Source organism: Sturnus vulgaris, chromosome 4 (assembly GCF_052056855.1).
Source record: "Sturnus vulgaris isolate bStuVul1 chromosome 4, bStuVul1.hap1, whole genome shotgun sequence".
Lineage (NCBI taxonomy): Eukaryota > Metazoa > Chordata > Aves > Passeriformes > Sturnidae > Sturnus > Sturnus vulgaris.
In genome coordinates, this window is record NC_142246.1 from 72,210,890 (window position 1) to 72,228,534 (window position 17,645).

At 39.8% G+C, this 17,645-nt stretch overlaps 1 protein-coding gene across 1 annotated transcript in view; it reads left to right on the forward strand.

The window, feature by feature from the left end:
* ARSJ (arylsulfatase family member J) overlaps positions 1-17,645 on the forward strand; it is a 149,858-nt gene that overhangs the window by 5,328 nt on the left and 126,885 nt on the right. The window contains exons 2-3 of the mRNA XM_088164242.1: positions 5,709-5,759; positions 7,856-7,979. Of these exons, the coding sequence (XP_088020368.1) occupies positions 5,735-5,759; positions 7,856-7,979 (149 nt within the window). The 5' untranslated portion in view covers positions 5,709-5,734. The remainder of the gene's footprint in view (positions 1-5,708; positions 5,760-7,855; positions 7,980-17,645) is intronic.

Sequence of the window (17,645 nt, forward strand, 5' to 3'; positions counted from 1 at the left end):
TTTAAAATGGAATATAGGAATAGAAGGATGAAAGTTTCTGTTCATACTTTTGTGAAAGTTGTTTAAATTCGCCTTGATAAGATCAATCATGAAGTTTGTAAAAACCCTGCATGTGCAAACACTGTCCTCTCAGTTGCACTTAGAAATGTTTGCACATGTCATTTGTTATTTTACAGGTTTTTATTATCCTAGCAAATAACACCATGTATAGCTCTTCTCATCTCTCTTCAAAGAGAAGCGCTAGGAGTTCAGCTATTTAAATCAGAGGAAAACAGCATGAAACAAGTATTAGTGGTAGTTTTTTTCAGCTTAAAATACCAAAAGGTATTCTAAGTTTCTTACCTGGTGGGGGTTGCTTGTTCTAATTAGCTCATTAGAGCAGAAGAAGTAATTACAAAAGGCTACTACAATAGTTCTATTTTACAAGGCAAAATTTTTTCTAAAATATCCTAGCTTGGAGCTAATATTAATTTTATACGTAGGTTTTGCAAGAGGCTTTTCCAGACCCCACTGTCACTATGTGCTTATTTTAACAAGCACTGAGTTCAAAACCTGGCTGCAGAGACAGCAAACCAATCCAAGCAGATGCTTGGTTGAGTTCTGTTCTTACATTTCCTTGTGAGTGGCTTCAGGAAGCGCTGCTTAGCTTTGCACTTATGATTCTAACTTAAATTATCCATGATAATAAGCTATGGTTTGTGTATCTTTCCCATGTGAGCAGGAAAGGTTAATTTGTATGTAATAAATAAAATAATTAATAGTGCCTGGATACTCTACTAAAAGGTGTTGCTGTTTAACTGAAAGGAAAAAAAGAGCAGTAACACAAACAAACGTGTTGCTCCAGCAGCATTGTATTGTATTTGGTTCTTGCACCATTTCTCACTGATAGAAGAGCTCTTGCCACACCTATTAAGAAAATACCAAATGCCAAAGCTCTGTGCATCTTGTTTGTTCTCCTTAGCCCATCTGAGCAAGCAACAGTGAGGGTGCAGCACCTCAAAAGGGCTTCAAGGAAATAGTTAAATGAATTGAGATCTCCTCGGTAATTCCGTACTGACATGGGTGATAGGGGTGTGGTACAGTGTGTGCATGTTTGGTTCTCTCTTTTATAAACTATTGTAAGAGAGTCTTCATAGCCTTGGCTGTAGAGTGGTAAAAGCTTGACAAGAGATTACTTATGAATCTCTTTGAATGAAGTTCTGCATTTACTTTGTGTCTCATAGAGTTGGTTCCTTTTCTCTTTTTCCTTCTTTTTTCTTTTTTTTCATGCTCCTGTTGTCAAGCCCTACTGGGTTTGGCATTTTGAACTCTCTTTAGTCAAATATGGCACTAAGCATCAGTCTGAGAATGTTTGTTGAACAGCATTAAGAGTCTGCCAAAAAGACATTGTGTCCTTCCTTCATTTGATATGTTCTGTCTGCTCAGGTTCTAGGTGAACTAATTATGGCTGTAACCTCCTGTTGTACTGTTCCCCTGGTCAGAAAGCTGCTCTGATTTTAAGATGAACTTGATGGGTCTGTAAAAGCCATTGTAGGACTGGGTTCTCTGTGAGTTAATAGTCCCAGCCCAGGAGGTCCCTTTCAATCCTGAATAGCTGATCAGACATTTATGAGAAGTGACAGATTAAGAACTGGAACAGGGCTCTCCAGCCTTCTTTTTGGGATGTTTGCAAGGGGTACAGGGCAGAGATCCTGGTTTGAGCTCCAGTACCTGGTGACTTATAGAAATGCACTCACATACCAAGCTGGGAGGGGTCGGGGACAGTGACTTCTGGCAATGAGCGAGAAGCAGAATAACCCAACTCTGGTGAATCCAGTCTGCTATGGGAATCAGTTACAGCCACTGATGTGGGTCCAGAGAGGGGAGAGAATAGGGCATTCCTGTTGCCACCAGCATATCTCAGCTCTGCAGTGTTTTGGGAAGTCAGGAACTTCTGCTACTGAACTTATTGTACAGCTGTGGGCCCTCACAGGCAGTGCCGGTTCATCTTGTTGTAACTCTGCTCTTGGGGGTGATGGGGAAGCGTGCCAAAGTCACTCTATGTACCTACCACATGCCGAGAAGTTGTTTCACAGTGTGTGGGCAGCCACCATCACATCCTCATGCCACGTCTTCCAAGCAAGCTCCTCACTTGTGTGTCTGTGTTTCATTCTGCAAGCATTATGATAGAATGTCACTGCTTCCAATATCAGAAAACTTCTTTATGTTTCAGATGGAGAAGCAGGCTCCCCAGGAACTAGTTCTCTTTTTCTATTCAATCTTTACAGTAATAGACTTTTATCTTTATGCATTCCTGTCTTTATTTTCCCTCTTCTGTGCTCCTAAGTAGCCCTAGTAATAAAGGCATTCTTCCAAGCTGTTTTCTAAACTCCGCAGAAGCCTCTTTTACTGAGGTGTCACTTCTGCTCACATCTAAGAAATGTGTCCATACTGTGCAATTCCACCATCAAAGCCTTTTGCAGCTGAACTTGTGTCTTGTTTTTATAGCTGCACCTTTTAGGATACCTACTGGGTCATTTTACATTGTCCCTTTGGTGGCTTTACCACTTCTTACCGGTTTATCTGTTTTTAAAGAGTGTCCAGTACCATTTCCTACGATGTCAAGCTTTTCCTTGTTGTTGGTTTCAATTATTTCATGCTGTCCTTGTGCTTAAGGCAAGCAGAAAGCTTGGAGACCTGAAGTGTAGAATGAATCATTTAGGGCAGGCAATCAGCTTTGGAAGAGAGAACAAATTGAAAGTCATTTTCTCCCCAAACTGCTCTCGTTAATTTAGTTTTCAGTGCAGCCTTTCTTCTCCCCTTTTATTTAGAAGATGAACTAAATACCAAGAGAAGGATAGGAAAGATGCTTCTAAGAATGTCAGGAACCCATTTCCATTCCTCCCAAAACTAGGGAAAAGAATAGCCTTAACAAATTAGAGCTCCAACAAGCTAAAAAGAAGTTTTAAATTATATGTGTAGATATTAGAAATCTATTGGTGTGTCATGTCATAACCCTGATGACATACTTGTTTCTTATAAGTCAGAGGTCACAAATGAGCCATTTTATGTGTATCTGTCCAAGTTCTTCATGAGTTTATGTACTAACTTTGGAACTTTTGTGCATTTAACAATTTTGATGTCATTCTGAATAATGGAATGTTAAAGGCTGCATTCAAATAACAGTATTAAATAGAACACTGGAAGTATCTTTAATAAAGTAGTGAGTTTGTACAGAATATCAGCAACATGATTTATACAAACTCTAGGAAGTCAGTTTTAAACAATTGCAGAAAAAAACTATTAATATTTTATATTATTGAAAAATCTGTTCTCCCCCTTTCCAACAAGCGTTTTGTATGTTTTTATTTTCTAGGAATCTTTTCTTCTTCTCTTGGAGGGGGAATTTGCCTTGTGTTTATTTCCTTTGGGTTGTTTTTTGCTAATATATTCTCAAACAGTTGTGTGGAAATAGAGCTAACTGGCTTGTATCTTGTATCTGTGGATATCCATGTCACTCCATCGGTGCTTGTGATGCACCACGTACACCAAAATTGGATGGGAACGACATAATTGCAGACAGAGGTGTTGCTGTGACGTGGGGGAGTGCAGGAGCTGTTTCTCAGTCCAGAGCTCCTCCATCTCTCTGCAGCCCGGGGCTGATGCCATCCCATAATGATGTGTTTCCTGTGTTTGTCTCCTCCTATCAATGATCTTCCTCTGCAGGACCTCGTCCTTTACTCAGCCCTCGGTGATTTAATTCAGGCTATTGTCTCTTGCTGAGTACATTCATATTAAAGCCCTCCTGGGAACACTGAATAATGCACTGAGTGTTTTGCTAAAGGATCTTATTTCATATCAAGAGTGTGTTAAACATAGGCAAGAGCATGAAAACGTTTGGAGCAGTGAAGTGTTACACTTGCATTTCTCTCGTTATCCTCTTACTCTAGCTGTAATGATGGAACTGCAGCTGGTCTAAGTGCATATTTAGGGAAGAAAATATCTGCCATTTCATGATGAACCTCTCCTTCTACACTCTAGTTTTACTGACCATTTTGGAAGGTTGATTCTTTTATTGATAAGGTGTGGTAAAGCTTGATCGGTTTGCAGTTCATGTAATTTTTTTCCTTTTTTTGTGGTGTAAGTTGTTGTGGTTGGGGGGGTGATATTTTCCTATATATGGTTATTAACTGAGACTTAGTAAATGCTTATTGGGATTTTTGGTTTTGTGTGCTGTGAATGGAAAAGTGTCTTAAAATCCACTACAGAACTGCCATATGTATGTTTGAATATTTGGGAGCCTTAATCCATCTTCTTTCTGTAGAAGATGGATCTGCTGCTTCATTTTGCCCTTGTAGAACTTTTGGAAGACAGTTTTGGAGATTGTTACTGGATACAGTTACTCCAGATCCAGAGCATAAGAGTCCTAAAATAATCCAGGTTGGAAGCTGTGTCTGGAGGTTTAATCCCACCCCTGACCAGAATTGATCGTTTTAGTTTTGGGTGCTTAGGGCCTGGCCACTTCAGTCTGGAACATGTGACTGTATCAGAGTTTCACAGCCTATCTGGGCAACCTCCTCCAGTATTGGACAAGGTTTTTCTCAAGTATCTAGGCAGCTCTTCTGGTCTTGGCCTTTGTGTCCCTTGCCTTTCTTACTATCACTGAGCACTTCCCAAAAAGCCGCGCTGCTTCTTTACCAATGCCACTGGACAGCTGGAGGCAGTAATAAGTTCTCCCCTCACTTCTCTCTTGAGATACAAGACACTAGAGAATCTGTTCACCTGCATTCCTTCCATCTTGCCTGTGTGGATTTTGGGTAAGAGCATGGAAATAACCCTCCACACCTACTGAAAGCTTGTTTTGTACCTCTGGTGCTGTGGGGTTTGTGTGGATCAGAGAGTGATTCCCAGAAGAAAAGTGTTCCTGACGCAGATTAGATGTTGAAATCAATCTGCTAGGGCTGGAGGGAAGACAGAATTGGTTCCTCCCTTTCATGTGTGGTGGGCAAGAGATTACAGAAATTACTGTACACATCTTAATTGGCTCAGGCTCTCTCTTTTTACCTCCACAGCAATATGTTTGTAGACAAGTTAAGAATGAAAAAATTAATACAAATATTGCAAGAGGATACCAGGGAGTTAGGTTTTTCTAGAGTGGAGAGAGGAAGATTATTGGTTGAAGGGGGAGGAGTTGTTCTGCTTTTTCAGCCACTGCTTTGAATAATGAAATATTTATTCCCTTGGAGAAGAACAGCTGAAACAATAAAGCTGTGTTTATAGAAAAATGGTCATTTGTCCAGACTCTGATTTCTGGTTCATCAATACCTCTTTGTGAGAGGTACTTCCCTCAAATATGCCTTTGTTTCCAATGGAATGCAACCAGAGGCGTATAGTGCAAGGAGTCTCAGTTGGGCTGGCTTAAACAAACAATAAAACAGTGCAAAGACTGAAATTAAAATGTATATATTTGTTCTGTGCCATGTTCTATTCATTACCTGATTGGAGCATGAGGCAAAACAACACATCTTGAAGCTTCCAGCTGGCTGAGCTGTTCATCTGTACAGCAATGTTACACATGTTTTAAAACAGGATGAACAAGGCAGTTGCCAAGCTTTTCTTATGGTTTGTTTAACGAGCTTCTGAATGGTGGAAATAACCAGAAAAGTCCTCAGTTCATGGCTTTTCATAAGGACAAACACCAACTTTTTTTTTTTTTTTTTTTTTCCCAGACTACTGAGCCCAGTGATCCAGTGTTATGCTTGGAGGGACTATGACAGGTGGTAAGTGAGATGGCTTCAGGCCACTTTGAGTGTAATTCATCTCTTTTCTGAAAATGACATCTGCTTGCCCAGAGGGTGCTCGAGTCTATTTTCTTCTCTCCATGCCCTGATATCCTTTGCTGGAAGCAACTGAGAGCTCAGAACATTTATTACCACGTCATTGTTCGTCATGTCCCTGTTGTGATGACAGTGTTAAGGCTCCCTTTCTCTGCCAGGGCACCACAATGTAGCCTACAACGCAAGTTTAATAACATAAAGGTACATTTTTAGTTTGGTTTATTCTGCCTTTTTTCTCTCCATTCTGGTCTGTTGACCTTTCCTGGTGCTTTGACTTGAATTGTTTGGTTCTCTTGAAAGCACCATCTAGTGGTACAAGCTCATTGAGAAATCGAGGAATAGGTTCTGTTGCTTCTTTCTGGGGTAAATCTAGCTCTTGTTTTGTCTTTGCTACAAATAAGGTTCAAGAGCATTTCACCAAGTTCCTTTCCAGCCTAGTTCACATTTGGAAAAATTTGACTGCATCCCACCTCTGTGGTGCCTTTTAAAAATTTTTTTTTGTAGGAGCTTAAGTCAAATGGATTGATCTCCAAGAAGTGAACAATGGTAAGTATAAAAGAAGATTGGTGTATTAGAGAAACAGGTGGTGCTGCCCCATAGTCTGCTCCAGAGGCAGGGATGAGTCTGCAGGGGGGGCAGGTGGAGGAGTGCTGCTGTTCTGTCAACAGTCAGGACTTTTTCCCAAGTGGTTTATGCATGTTTTGGATACACCCTAGGAGTAAGATGTAAGGATATTGCCCTCTCTGCAGCAAGAAGGAACAATGAGTGCAGAGTTGAGCAGGATGTAACAAGGACAAGGATGGCAGCTGCAGAGAGGGAATACAGAGACAGCTTCTGCCACCTATGGCAGAAGCAAGCAAGAACCATGGGATACAGGGATGGAAGTGACCAGGAACTGCAGGAATGATGAATCATGGAGAATATGAATGTGAAGTCAGTGAATTAAAAGCAGCTGAATACAACAGTGCTCATGTGTGAAGAGTCCATTGAGAAGTCAGGACAAGTCATCAAAGAATTTGTGAAATGACTGGCACATGTTGGAGACAGGGCTGGCAGTAGTTGCTTTATTGTATCCATATGACAGCCTGGGTTTAACATTGTGCCAATAATTTATTTGTTCTGGTCACTGAACAGAACACAGATAGGTGCAGCACTGTAAAATGAGCAGTATTTCACTCTGACTACTTCTTGGTGGTCTAGTAGCAAAACAGAAGGAATGTTCATGAACAGCTAAATTTCATTACCATTGACAGCCACAGTGATGGGCAGATGGTGTCACACCTTGCTGTCTTGCCTGGATCAAACACTTTGTTTGACTGATAATGGGAAAATCTCTCATGGAAAATTTCTCTCTCCCTCCCAGATTAACACTACCTGCCCTTTTTATTGTCACCATATTATAGAGATCCGAGGCATCTTTCAATTTGCTTTAAAATATCAAAGGAAAAGTGTTTACTGATGCCCGGTAAATATGGAAATATATAAGGACAGCATCTTGACAGATTCATCATAAAAGACTTGTCCTGTAATGTCATACAACCCACTTGTTTGAGAGTTTGAGGGGGCAAAATCTGAGTTTGAGCATCTTTAAATAAAAAGGTGTTTGAAATCCTATGATTTTTGGCCCATGAAAATGACACATAGTTAGCAAGATGAAAATAATGCCTTTAATATTTTAGATTCTTGAAATATTTTCAGCCTAACCTCGTTCAATTTTCAACCAACTGATACCAGGTTTGTGGTAAAGTCAGCAATCAGAAATGAAAGAAAAAAAGCTGCTTGTCAATGTTATGCTTTCCTATGGAGCTCTTGGTTACAACAGAGCAGAGAAGGTTTTAAAACAGACAGCTTAGGTTCAAAGATACACTTAATAAGCAGGAGGGACCAACAGTTTTGACTATAGAGGGAATGACTATAGACTGATAATGAAGGTGAAAGTGATGTATTTTTTTGTGTGTCTGCAATGCATAGAGTGCCACCACTTAATGCATAGCATTAGTAATATAAATTACATCCTGTTTTATTCCCTATTGTGACAGTAAGAAGGAGACAGACACAGAAGGAGAAGAAGGAAGAAAACTCAAAAGGAGAAAATCTACAGACTGAAACAGGGAGGACAGTGGGCAAATTGTGGAAATGCTTCACACCTAGAACATTGCTGAGGTAAGTGAAATTTAAGTATGTGAACCTTGCCAAAATAAAAGTTACCAGCTCTTATTCCAAAATTGCAGGGTCTTAGTAGGTGAAACATTTTGTAAATAATGACACAACTGGAAAGAAATGAATGCTAAAAATTGGGAGATATGATGGGATTCCATTTGCATTAAGGTAAGGGTCATGTAGTGATGCAATATCAAATTATGTGTGAGAAAAGGAATTGTTTTAGATACCAACTGTATGAGATGGGTAGCTACAGCTCATGCTTGGAACTTCCTGTTGTAGACAGGTAAATATAACCTGGTCAAGTTGGAGAACACTTTTGGAGCCTGGAGCAGTGCAGGTTAGCCCTGAAAACCAAGGACCTCTACTGCTATTGTACTGGTATTCTGCTCTTGGTGTACCACACACACACAAAAACTCCAAACAAAAAAACACTCCACCAAACCCAAACATTAATAACAGAAACAAAAAAACCAAAGAACTCACAAGCCAATAAACCCAAACATCATGGAAGAAAGCCCCAGTCAACCAAACAGAAAAACCCACATCAGAAAAACCTTCTACCAATCAAACAAACAAAAAACAAACCCAAACAAACACCCCAAAAAACCCAAAACAAACAAAAACAGAAAAAAACCCCCACCAAAACAAAACCAGAAACCCAAACAAACAAAAAAAAATCACACCAAAAATACCGGAAAAAAACCTTGCTTTGTAAGGTGGAATTATTTGTTCTAGCTAACACTTAATATACTTGTTGATTCTGGCCTGGTTAAATACTGAATAAAAGCAAGTAATTTATTTAAGGCCTTTTATGCCAGCAAGGTGAAGTAATCACTGCTGCATTCTTTGGTTGTGTCTCTAGGCAAGTCAATCAATCAATTTTTAAAAAAATTTTTATTTAGTCTCAGTTGAATTTCATCTGTTTGGTGGAATTTGCAGTTCCTCTCTGGCACCTGTGCCTTGGTGTTGTAGTTGAAGAATAAAGTTATTTCCCAATCACGGTTGTATTAGTGTTTTGGGTTTTTTTCTTGATCTTTCTTGAACTGTTCTGTGTCATGGCTGTCAAATTATTTCCTTAAGTTTCCATAATGCTTTTAATCTTCTTTTGGAAGGGAAGATGTGACACATTCCCCTGAGTCCTATTCCACGACAGTGCAGCTGGGCTAACAGAAGTGTTGACTGTCCACTGATCTGACTACATGAGCTGATACCTTTCAAAAGAGTGGGTTTATTGGCAATGGGCTCCTCAAATGTGATTTCAATGATGGTTGTGTTCAGACTGACATAAAAAGTGCATGTATTGATATTTCAAAGCAGAGTCATGCTATATATATGTACATTTCTATTAAAAAAGAATAGAAACCTTGGTGGGTTTAAAACCTGGGTGAACCTCCAGAAATACCTTGGAGCTGTCTGCCATGTAATGCCCTGACAACACTTGTGTGCAGAGCAAGAAAGCAGCATTTGTGCCATGAGCAGTTAACTGGTAAGTAAGGTAACATTTTCTGTGTTGTAGGCTCCTGAAGCAGTTTCAGCTTCTGTACCCAAAAGCCTCATTAAATGATATCTTGCATGTGTGTCATTGTATGCAAATGCTTTCATTTCCAGCTTCTACAATATCTACATATGGGAGTCTGAAGTTTTATTGTAATGCTGATGGGACATGAATCCTCCTTTTTACACACAGGGCAGAACTCACATGTGGCCCCATTATTGAGTTGAACATTGGGCAAGAAATCTTTGCATGCTCAGTCATCTTATTCTGATGTTTTTCAGCCTATGTGTGTTCACAAAGGTGACCTTTTACTGAGTCTTCTGTGACTGCCTGCCCAAGGGTTTACCTAACAAGACTACCTGCTCCTGTGAGCCTGACCTCTCTTAAATCACCACAGCAATAGAATTACTATCTCAGTTTTTTGTGAAAATCTTTGATTGGCACAGCTTTTGGAACATGTATCTGCATATCTCACTCCAAAGAGCCTATTAGCTGTCTGAGGCACTGCCTTTCAAGTGCATGGCAATTAAGGAGAACACAGAAGTTAACCTGGAAATTAGATTAGGTTCACAAAAGATTTGGAGCAGGATAAGCTGGTGTGGTTTTTGGGGAATGCACTTTGCTCTTTACTGTAATTTCAGGAACAGAAGTCTAAAATGGATTTGTTAGTGCAAGAGTTTCCAGCATTTAATTCTCCAGGTAAGTTGTAGGTTCATGGTCATTGTCTTTAGTAGGAGATGCTCTCACGTGGTTTTACATATACAAAAACTTTGCAAGTTTTGTTATTCCCTCTTCTTTCCCAGAACTTCTTCAGTCAGAGTCATTGATATTGTCTTGATGTAAATGAGAGAAATATCTGCATCTGTTCTTGTTCTTCTTAAGGGGAATGCTGCCAAATGTGTGAAGCATTATCCCTGGGCTTTCTCCATTCCTATGCAATTCCTCTTTTTATTATCCTCTGATAATAAAGATATCCCTTTATTATAAGCTAAGGTATCTCTGTGCACTTGCTTTTTACTTGGTCTGTTTATTCTGTATTCTTCTTCCAGCTTAACCCGTCTTGATATTGATTCTGTTTCAACTTCTTTGATTTCTGTCAGTTGTAAATTATAAATGCATTATATGTGTAAGAATCAGTATATGTGTATATTTTAAAAGATAATCTGGACCCAAGCGTTTAATCTTTCTCTCCCCTTTGTTCTGAAACATTGTGGTGAATGAAATTAGGATGAGAATTTAAACACAGAATTCTAAAATTGATAGTGATTTTTTGTGAGGTACTGCAAGGACTTCAGTGAGCTTAATGTGGGCTTAACTCTGGTTTGGCACAGAGGCAAACTTCCTGCTATAATCCATTGTTTTAAACATCTCTCAGACTCTGCAGGAGAAGGAAAGAATTGATATGTGATACTGTGTAAGGAATACTACAGTAACAAGCTCCTGTGAGCCATGCTGAGCATTCAGATTGCCTGTACAATAAATGTTCAAGGACATCAGGCACTGGGTACACAGACATTTCTCTGGATTTTCAATGACTGTCACCTAGTCTGCCAGGGAAACTCACTGTGAATCACAAGGAAGTTATGGACAAATATTTCAGTTTCCTTTATTTATGGTAGGGGACCAAAAGCATGCTAAACACAGTTCTCTTCATCTTCATGCTTGACGTGCTTCCTCTTAGGCAAAACTACTGGATTGTGTCATAGCCTGGCATTTGGCTTGGCTATGAATGCCACCCTGACCACAGTGGCTGGGCAGGATCTTGCCCCAGACAGGTGTGGGGATGTCAGTGCACTGATAGGCATCTCTGCTAGATTCACATCCCAGCTCAAGTATCATCAGGTTAAGGGTCATTAGTGTTAGCCTGTGTCTGGACCACTGGATTCACAGGGACACTCTGGAAGCCATTTGTCTGTGTGCCAAAGCCTTGTAAGGACTTGGAACAGAAGCCTGACATGCACTACTTATTCTTTGCATGATTACTTGGAGGGAAAAAAGCATAATCCATACCTATCCTCTCTCCCCAAGTGTTACTGCACTACAAGCATAGCTTAGGAAAGCATTCATATATTTCTGATAGAAGCTACATTATCATGCAGAATTCAAATTGCTGACTCCACGTACTTTTGTATATGTTGCCTTTGGGATACAAATGGGAAAATCAACAAGCTTGTAGCTAAAGTTCAAAAGGCTCCAGGTCAGAACTCAGGAAATCAAGTTCTAGTTTCTTGCTTTGCCAGATTTTTGTGACTCATTCCGATTACTTGATCTTTTACTGTCTCAATTGACTGCCTTGGAAATTAGCATAAACCCACTTATTTCTTCCCTAAACTTTTCCAGCCATTGTTGAGGCATAAAAGATAATGACTAATTTCAGATGTTCTCCTTAGGAGGATTGGGAAAGAGTGCTATTAACTTTGTGGTGTCATTCAGAAAAGTTAATGAGGAGACAAATGCCGAAAGTAGAGATTGTATCATCATCTGTGTATTGCATAGTGATTCTTCTTGGTGTCTAAGTGCAAGAGATCCCCAGACAATTAAAGGGGATCTATGCAAACTTTATGGAATAAACCTTTTGGAGGTCTGCTTTCAACCTTAGGAGATTATTTTAGAAATGTAATAACGTCATGTTTTCAGTGCTAAGTGGCATTTATTTGTTTAAAATGTAAGGTGGCCAAAACTAAGAGTCCTGAGTGGTTTTGAAGTTATTTTATTGGGAAACAACTTGATGCTTAAATGTTGTCTTGGACTTTCTCTGTTGAACTATAATATTAAGGACAATTTTTTTTTATATAAAATCTGGGTCAGGAATGTGGTCAAAGATGTTAAAGCTAAGTCAGACAATGGTAATCTTTGGTATTAGGAAACCTTCTGTGTGCTGGCATGCTGTAAGCATCGTTGACTTAGCTTTTCACACTTCCTGTACAGAGCCATTCCTGACCTTGTAGCAGCTTTTTCCAAGGGTTCAGCGCTCATACCCTTACACACAGTATCCATATCCCCTATTGGATACTCTGGGCTCCTCAGCACAGGCGAGACGTGGACATAGTGGAGAGTGTGCAGCCAAGGACAAAGAAGGTGTTCAAGGACAAGCACCATCCTGTCTGCAGGGAATGGCTGGGAGCACTGTGGTTCTTGAGCTCAGAAGAGAAGGCTCAGAGGCATCTCCTCAATGGACAAATAGTTGTAGGGAGGGTACAGAGGAGACAGGACTTGGCTGCCTTTGCTGCCTGGTGCCAGAACTGGAGCCACTGGGCACAAAATGAAACAGGGAAGTTTTCTTCTGAACATCAAGAAACATTTTTTTGCAGTGAGGGTGACTGAGCACCACCAGAGGCTGGTCAGAGAGGTGTGGATTCCACTAAGTCACAGCCAAATCTGAGAGCAAGCCTGAGACAGCACCAAGTACCCTCCAAGGGCACCAGAGCATAACTTCAGGGGTTCCCTTCCAACCTCAGCCTGTGATGACGTTAATGATTCACAAACTGGGACATCACAGGACCAAATCAGTTATGCTTTGGAGGTTTAAGCTCTGACTCCCTGCCACAAATCTACTAAATAGACACATTAATGTAGTAAAGTGTGACCTAGCCACTACCCATAGCTAAAGTAGTACTAGGGCTAGGAATGTCTGGTTAAGTTTCCTCACTGCAATCAATGTCAGTTACTTCGTATATTTATTAAGAAACTTGTAGTGATGCTTATCAGACAAAAAATAAAATTATTTTGGGTGAAGAGAACTGATGTCAGGGGAATCCAAGTAATTTCTGTCTGGAGGTCTGCAAGATTTTTCATTAACTTGTGAGAATTCTAACTTGTTCTTGCTGATATAAATTCTATGCAGTCCTTAGCCTATGAAGAATAATTGTAAGAATTTAATAATCCAATATGGAATCAAAATCTAAAATCCCACCCATTTTAGATTTTTCTACTCACTGGGATTTTTTAGATTGGTTTGAAAGGCTTTTGTTGTATCTGTCTTGTCTCTGACTTCACTATGTTGTTAAACACTGCACTCCGTATCAGATACCAGGAAATAGCACTGCTCAAGGTTTTCCAAATAACAGATGTGTTTTAATGTCACTCATTAACCAGTTGTATGAGCCATTAAAAGCCATTTTCACAGCGCTGCTCCTCCTAAGCAGGACTCTGAGAACCCTTGAGTTTACCTTAGCTATGGCTCTACAGAGCAATCTGTGGTGTTTGTGCCTGGTAAGGGACAGGTTATTACATAAAGACTACAGCCTTGAGTATGTTTGTGAATATAGGAAATAATATGTATTAATAATGCAAAATAATAGGAAATAATACATATTTTTGTTCATAGATAATGAAGACTATTGTTTAGTTTCTCTTACAGCAGCTATTGTCTGAGGAGTATTGTGGTAGTGCTACCTCAGGTGCCTGGCTTCATGATTTCATCCTCATATTGCTTCTTATGTAGTAGATTTCTCTTACATGTTACAAATTTGGGAAGTCCAAGACCTGAATTTGCATGCTGTTGACAGGAAGTGCTTCATACTTGCACAGATCCCAAACTGATGGTGATTTAATCCCTATATAGCACTATGTCATCCTGATATCATGGGAAAAAAGGGGGTTTCTTTGCCGGTTTCTTGACCTTAGGAAATGATTAATGAGAAGTCATTCAGCTGATCTAATAAAATTTTTCCATGGAACAGTTATGAAGTGGCAGCCCTGAAGATTTCCAAATGAATGTAAATACAGTTGAGCTATTTAGCAGCTTCCTCAAAATTTGGTCCATTGGAAAGGCACACTTATTGGGAGGACGAGCAATTAAAACAGAGACTTAGAATATACTCTGCTGTCTGTAGGGAGCAGCAAGTGTTACCAGGGCTCCAGGGTGCAGAATCTGCAGCCTGGGGACTTCCTGCATCTGCCTGAGCTGCTGGCACCAACTGAGCTGCTAGCCCCGGGCAAGCTGTGTGCAAGGGCCTGTGTCTGAGCTGCCCTGGGAGTTCCATATACAGGGAGAAATGGCCATGAGACTCTAGAGATGTTTGGGGGCACTGCTAATGCACCCCTGCTATTGGCAGATCAAACACACCCCTTCCTAAAAGGGAATTTTCTTCCTGTAGTTTCCTTCCACAAGGGAAGCCATATATTTAGCTTAATTGTAGCCAAATGTTATGACCTGGCGGAAAAAAAATCAAGATTGTAACCATAGGGCACAAAGTGATGGGTTCTAGTGATACAGTGCTTCAGGCAGGTGAGCTGCACAGTATAGAAAGGCATTTTATGTGATGAACTGCATAGATTTAATTGGAAACTTCTCCCTTGGGGTTTGGGGAATTGGAGGGGTGTTTTTGGGAGTTGGTGTGTAAGGGTAAGAAAAGGGGGAAGATAAACCCTGAGGGTTATCCTAAAGGTTTGACTCATTGTGACAAAACTAAACTGTTTCTACTTTGTTAGCTTTCTGTCGTTTTTTTTTTTTCCTGCTACTTGCTGAGTTTGGGATGTTTGTATCCCCAGTTATATTAGCACTTAGAAATTGAGTAGAGATGTTTTTACACTTGAGATGTAAGATCTGATTTTAATGAGTGACTTATTGTATACTTTGCAGCTGTTAGAAGAAATTAATCTGTCAGTTAAAAGCCAAAGTACAGCTCCTGGTTTTCTATATGACAGCTCTGAGTCTCTAATCTGATACTAGACTTGTAATTTTATTGATCAGCTTAGTTATTTCTCTGTATTCATCCAATAAGTTTGCCATTCAGGTTTCTGAATGGCAAAATAATTGTACAGAAGTGTTATAGTCTTGATTTCTACAGTCACAGCTGTCTAGCAGAATTCAGTTTTGGGGAACCTCAGTCTCCAACCAGAATTCAGTTCGTAGTGACAGAGGTAACAGTTCATTTACAAATCTTGCTTGTGTTGGTAAAGGGGAGGCAAGTGTTAGCTCTGGGAAGAGTAACCTGGTGAACATGACAGAGCTACGACTGAATCACAGAATGTACTGTGTGGTGTACTGTATTTTATTACTTGTTAGTTTGGGGAAATAAAGAGAGCTTTATGTAGAATATATTGAATATCATATGTGACAAATTGCTGTCTGATCTCAGATAGAAATACTGAAAGATGCCTAATTTTCCCTCTGTTGTGAGTTGGTCAATTTCTGAGCTGTGATCCTTAATTTATGGTCCAGAAATTTTTCTTACTATTGCAGAGTTATTATAAAAGCAGTGTAGATCAAGTTACTAGGAAATTATAGATACAGCTGCACTCTGATTCCAAGTAGTAATGTGTAGGATAGTGAAAAAAATTATGCATTTTGGATTCCGATGTATTTTGGTTGTTTCCAAAGGGTCCACACTGAAACAACAAATACATTCCTTCTGAAAACTCAGTCAGGCATGCACCAGGAACTGCTGTGACAGCAAGAAGAGCCTAATTTGAACAGCCTGAGTACACAATTGCTCACAGCATTGCAGCAGCCTCGAGGTCACTCCTCAAGGTCTCAGCACCGTTTGGCGTCGTTGGGCTTTTTCTTCCAAGGAATTATGATGTGTATGCAGACTCGTCTGTATTAATAGTATCTGGAAAACTTACTCGTTTTCAGAAAAACTATTTGCACAGAAAATGGAATTCTTTCTCCTTCGTTGGGGAGTGTATATCAGTGGTTCTAGTGCAGAGGGAGGCTGGCTATGGGAACGGGGAGGAGGAACAATGGTGTTAAACTGATAAGAGGGTAGTTTTAGACGGGATATGAGGAAGAATTTTTTATTATGAAGGTGATGAGATAAGTTGCCTAGATAAGCTGTCGATGCCCCATCCCTGAAAGTGTTCAAGGCCACGTTGGATGGGGCTTGGGGCAGCCTGATCTAGTGAAAGATGGCCCTGCACACAATAGGGGCTTGGAATGAGATGATCCTTAAAAGTCCCTTCCAACCCAAACCGTTCTGCGATTCCAAGGACGTCAAGTTATTCTATCCAGCCTTTGGGCAGCCTTTCTGCAATTGGATTTTCTCTGTTTTGATGACAAACTTTGCCATGGTGTCCAGTGTGAGGTAGGATTGCGATAGGTCAAGATTGTGATTAATGCATAATTTATATCTATCAGCAACAATCACCAACATAATTGCATTTAATTATTTCTGCAATTATGTGGTATTAAGGAGTTACGATGTTGCAAGGTAACAATTAAATGGAAGTTGTTTTCCCTGTAATTAAATAGCCAGTATTACACTAATAAGTAGAATTTGAACCCTAAAATAGAAGCATTTCTACTCTACTGTGCTTTTGCATCTTAGCAAAGCAGTGTCTGGGTTCTGCCTGAAATGCAGATGAGAGCAATAACTCATTAGTTTTACTAAATAATGAATTAGTTTTAGAGAAGCAAAGGTATGATGTCTGCCTTCATTTCAGTTTTCAGCAAAAGATGTTATTTGAGGAATAAGCATACTTAGTTCACATTTAGGGGACTTGAAAGCTTGAGGCAGTATGATCAAGTTGCTAGTATACAAAGTACTCGATTCATGTAAACGTTGAAAATAATAATTTACATTGTTTTTACCACCAGTTTGATTTATTTTTTATGCAGCATGTTTCATAGGCTTGCACCTTATTAATGTTATCATTGCAGTAATAGCAGATATAGTTCTTATTTCCTAAAAATGTGTTCATTGCAGAGCTAATACTGCTGTGCACATCCATGCAACCTTATGGGGTTGTCCAACTGAAAGTTTATGGCTGTGAAACTGAGAAAAAGCAGCATCTTCTCAGGTTTTCTTGCTGTTAAACACACGCAGATCAAAAGTGATGTTCTGTATTGTGTACATTCCATTCTGCCAGTGGAAAAAGCAAGTAAAGGAGGCCCAAAGAACTTGCTGCACTGTTAGCGCTCCACAGCAAACGTGCATTAGCTACATTTTTGAAATCCAGTCTGTTCCAGCCTAGCTCAGATGGAATGGAGGCTGCTGAGGAATAGGAGTTAGTATTGTAGTTAAAAATAACAACTTGTCATTTTTGCTGCTTTTCCCTCTTGGATAGGAAAATGACTGTCATTCCAAAGGGACTATGTTGGTAATGTTCTATACACAAGTACTTCTCTGTGTACATGTAATATTATAGATAACAATACATAGTATAGAACATGGGATGTAGGCTCTAAAAAGGAAACCAAAAAGGGAATGAAGATGGAAAGCTTCTAT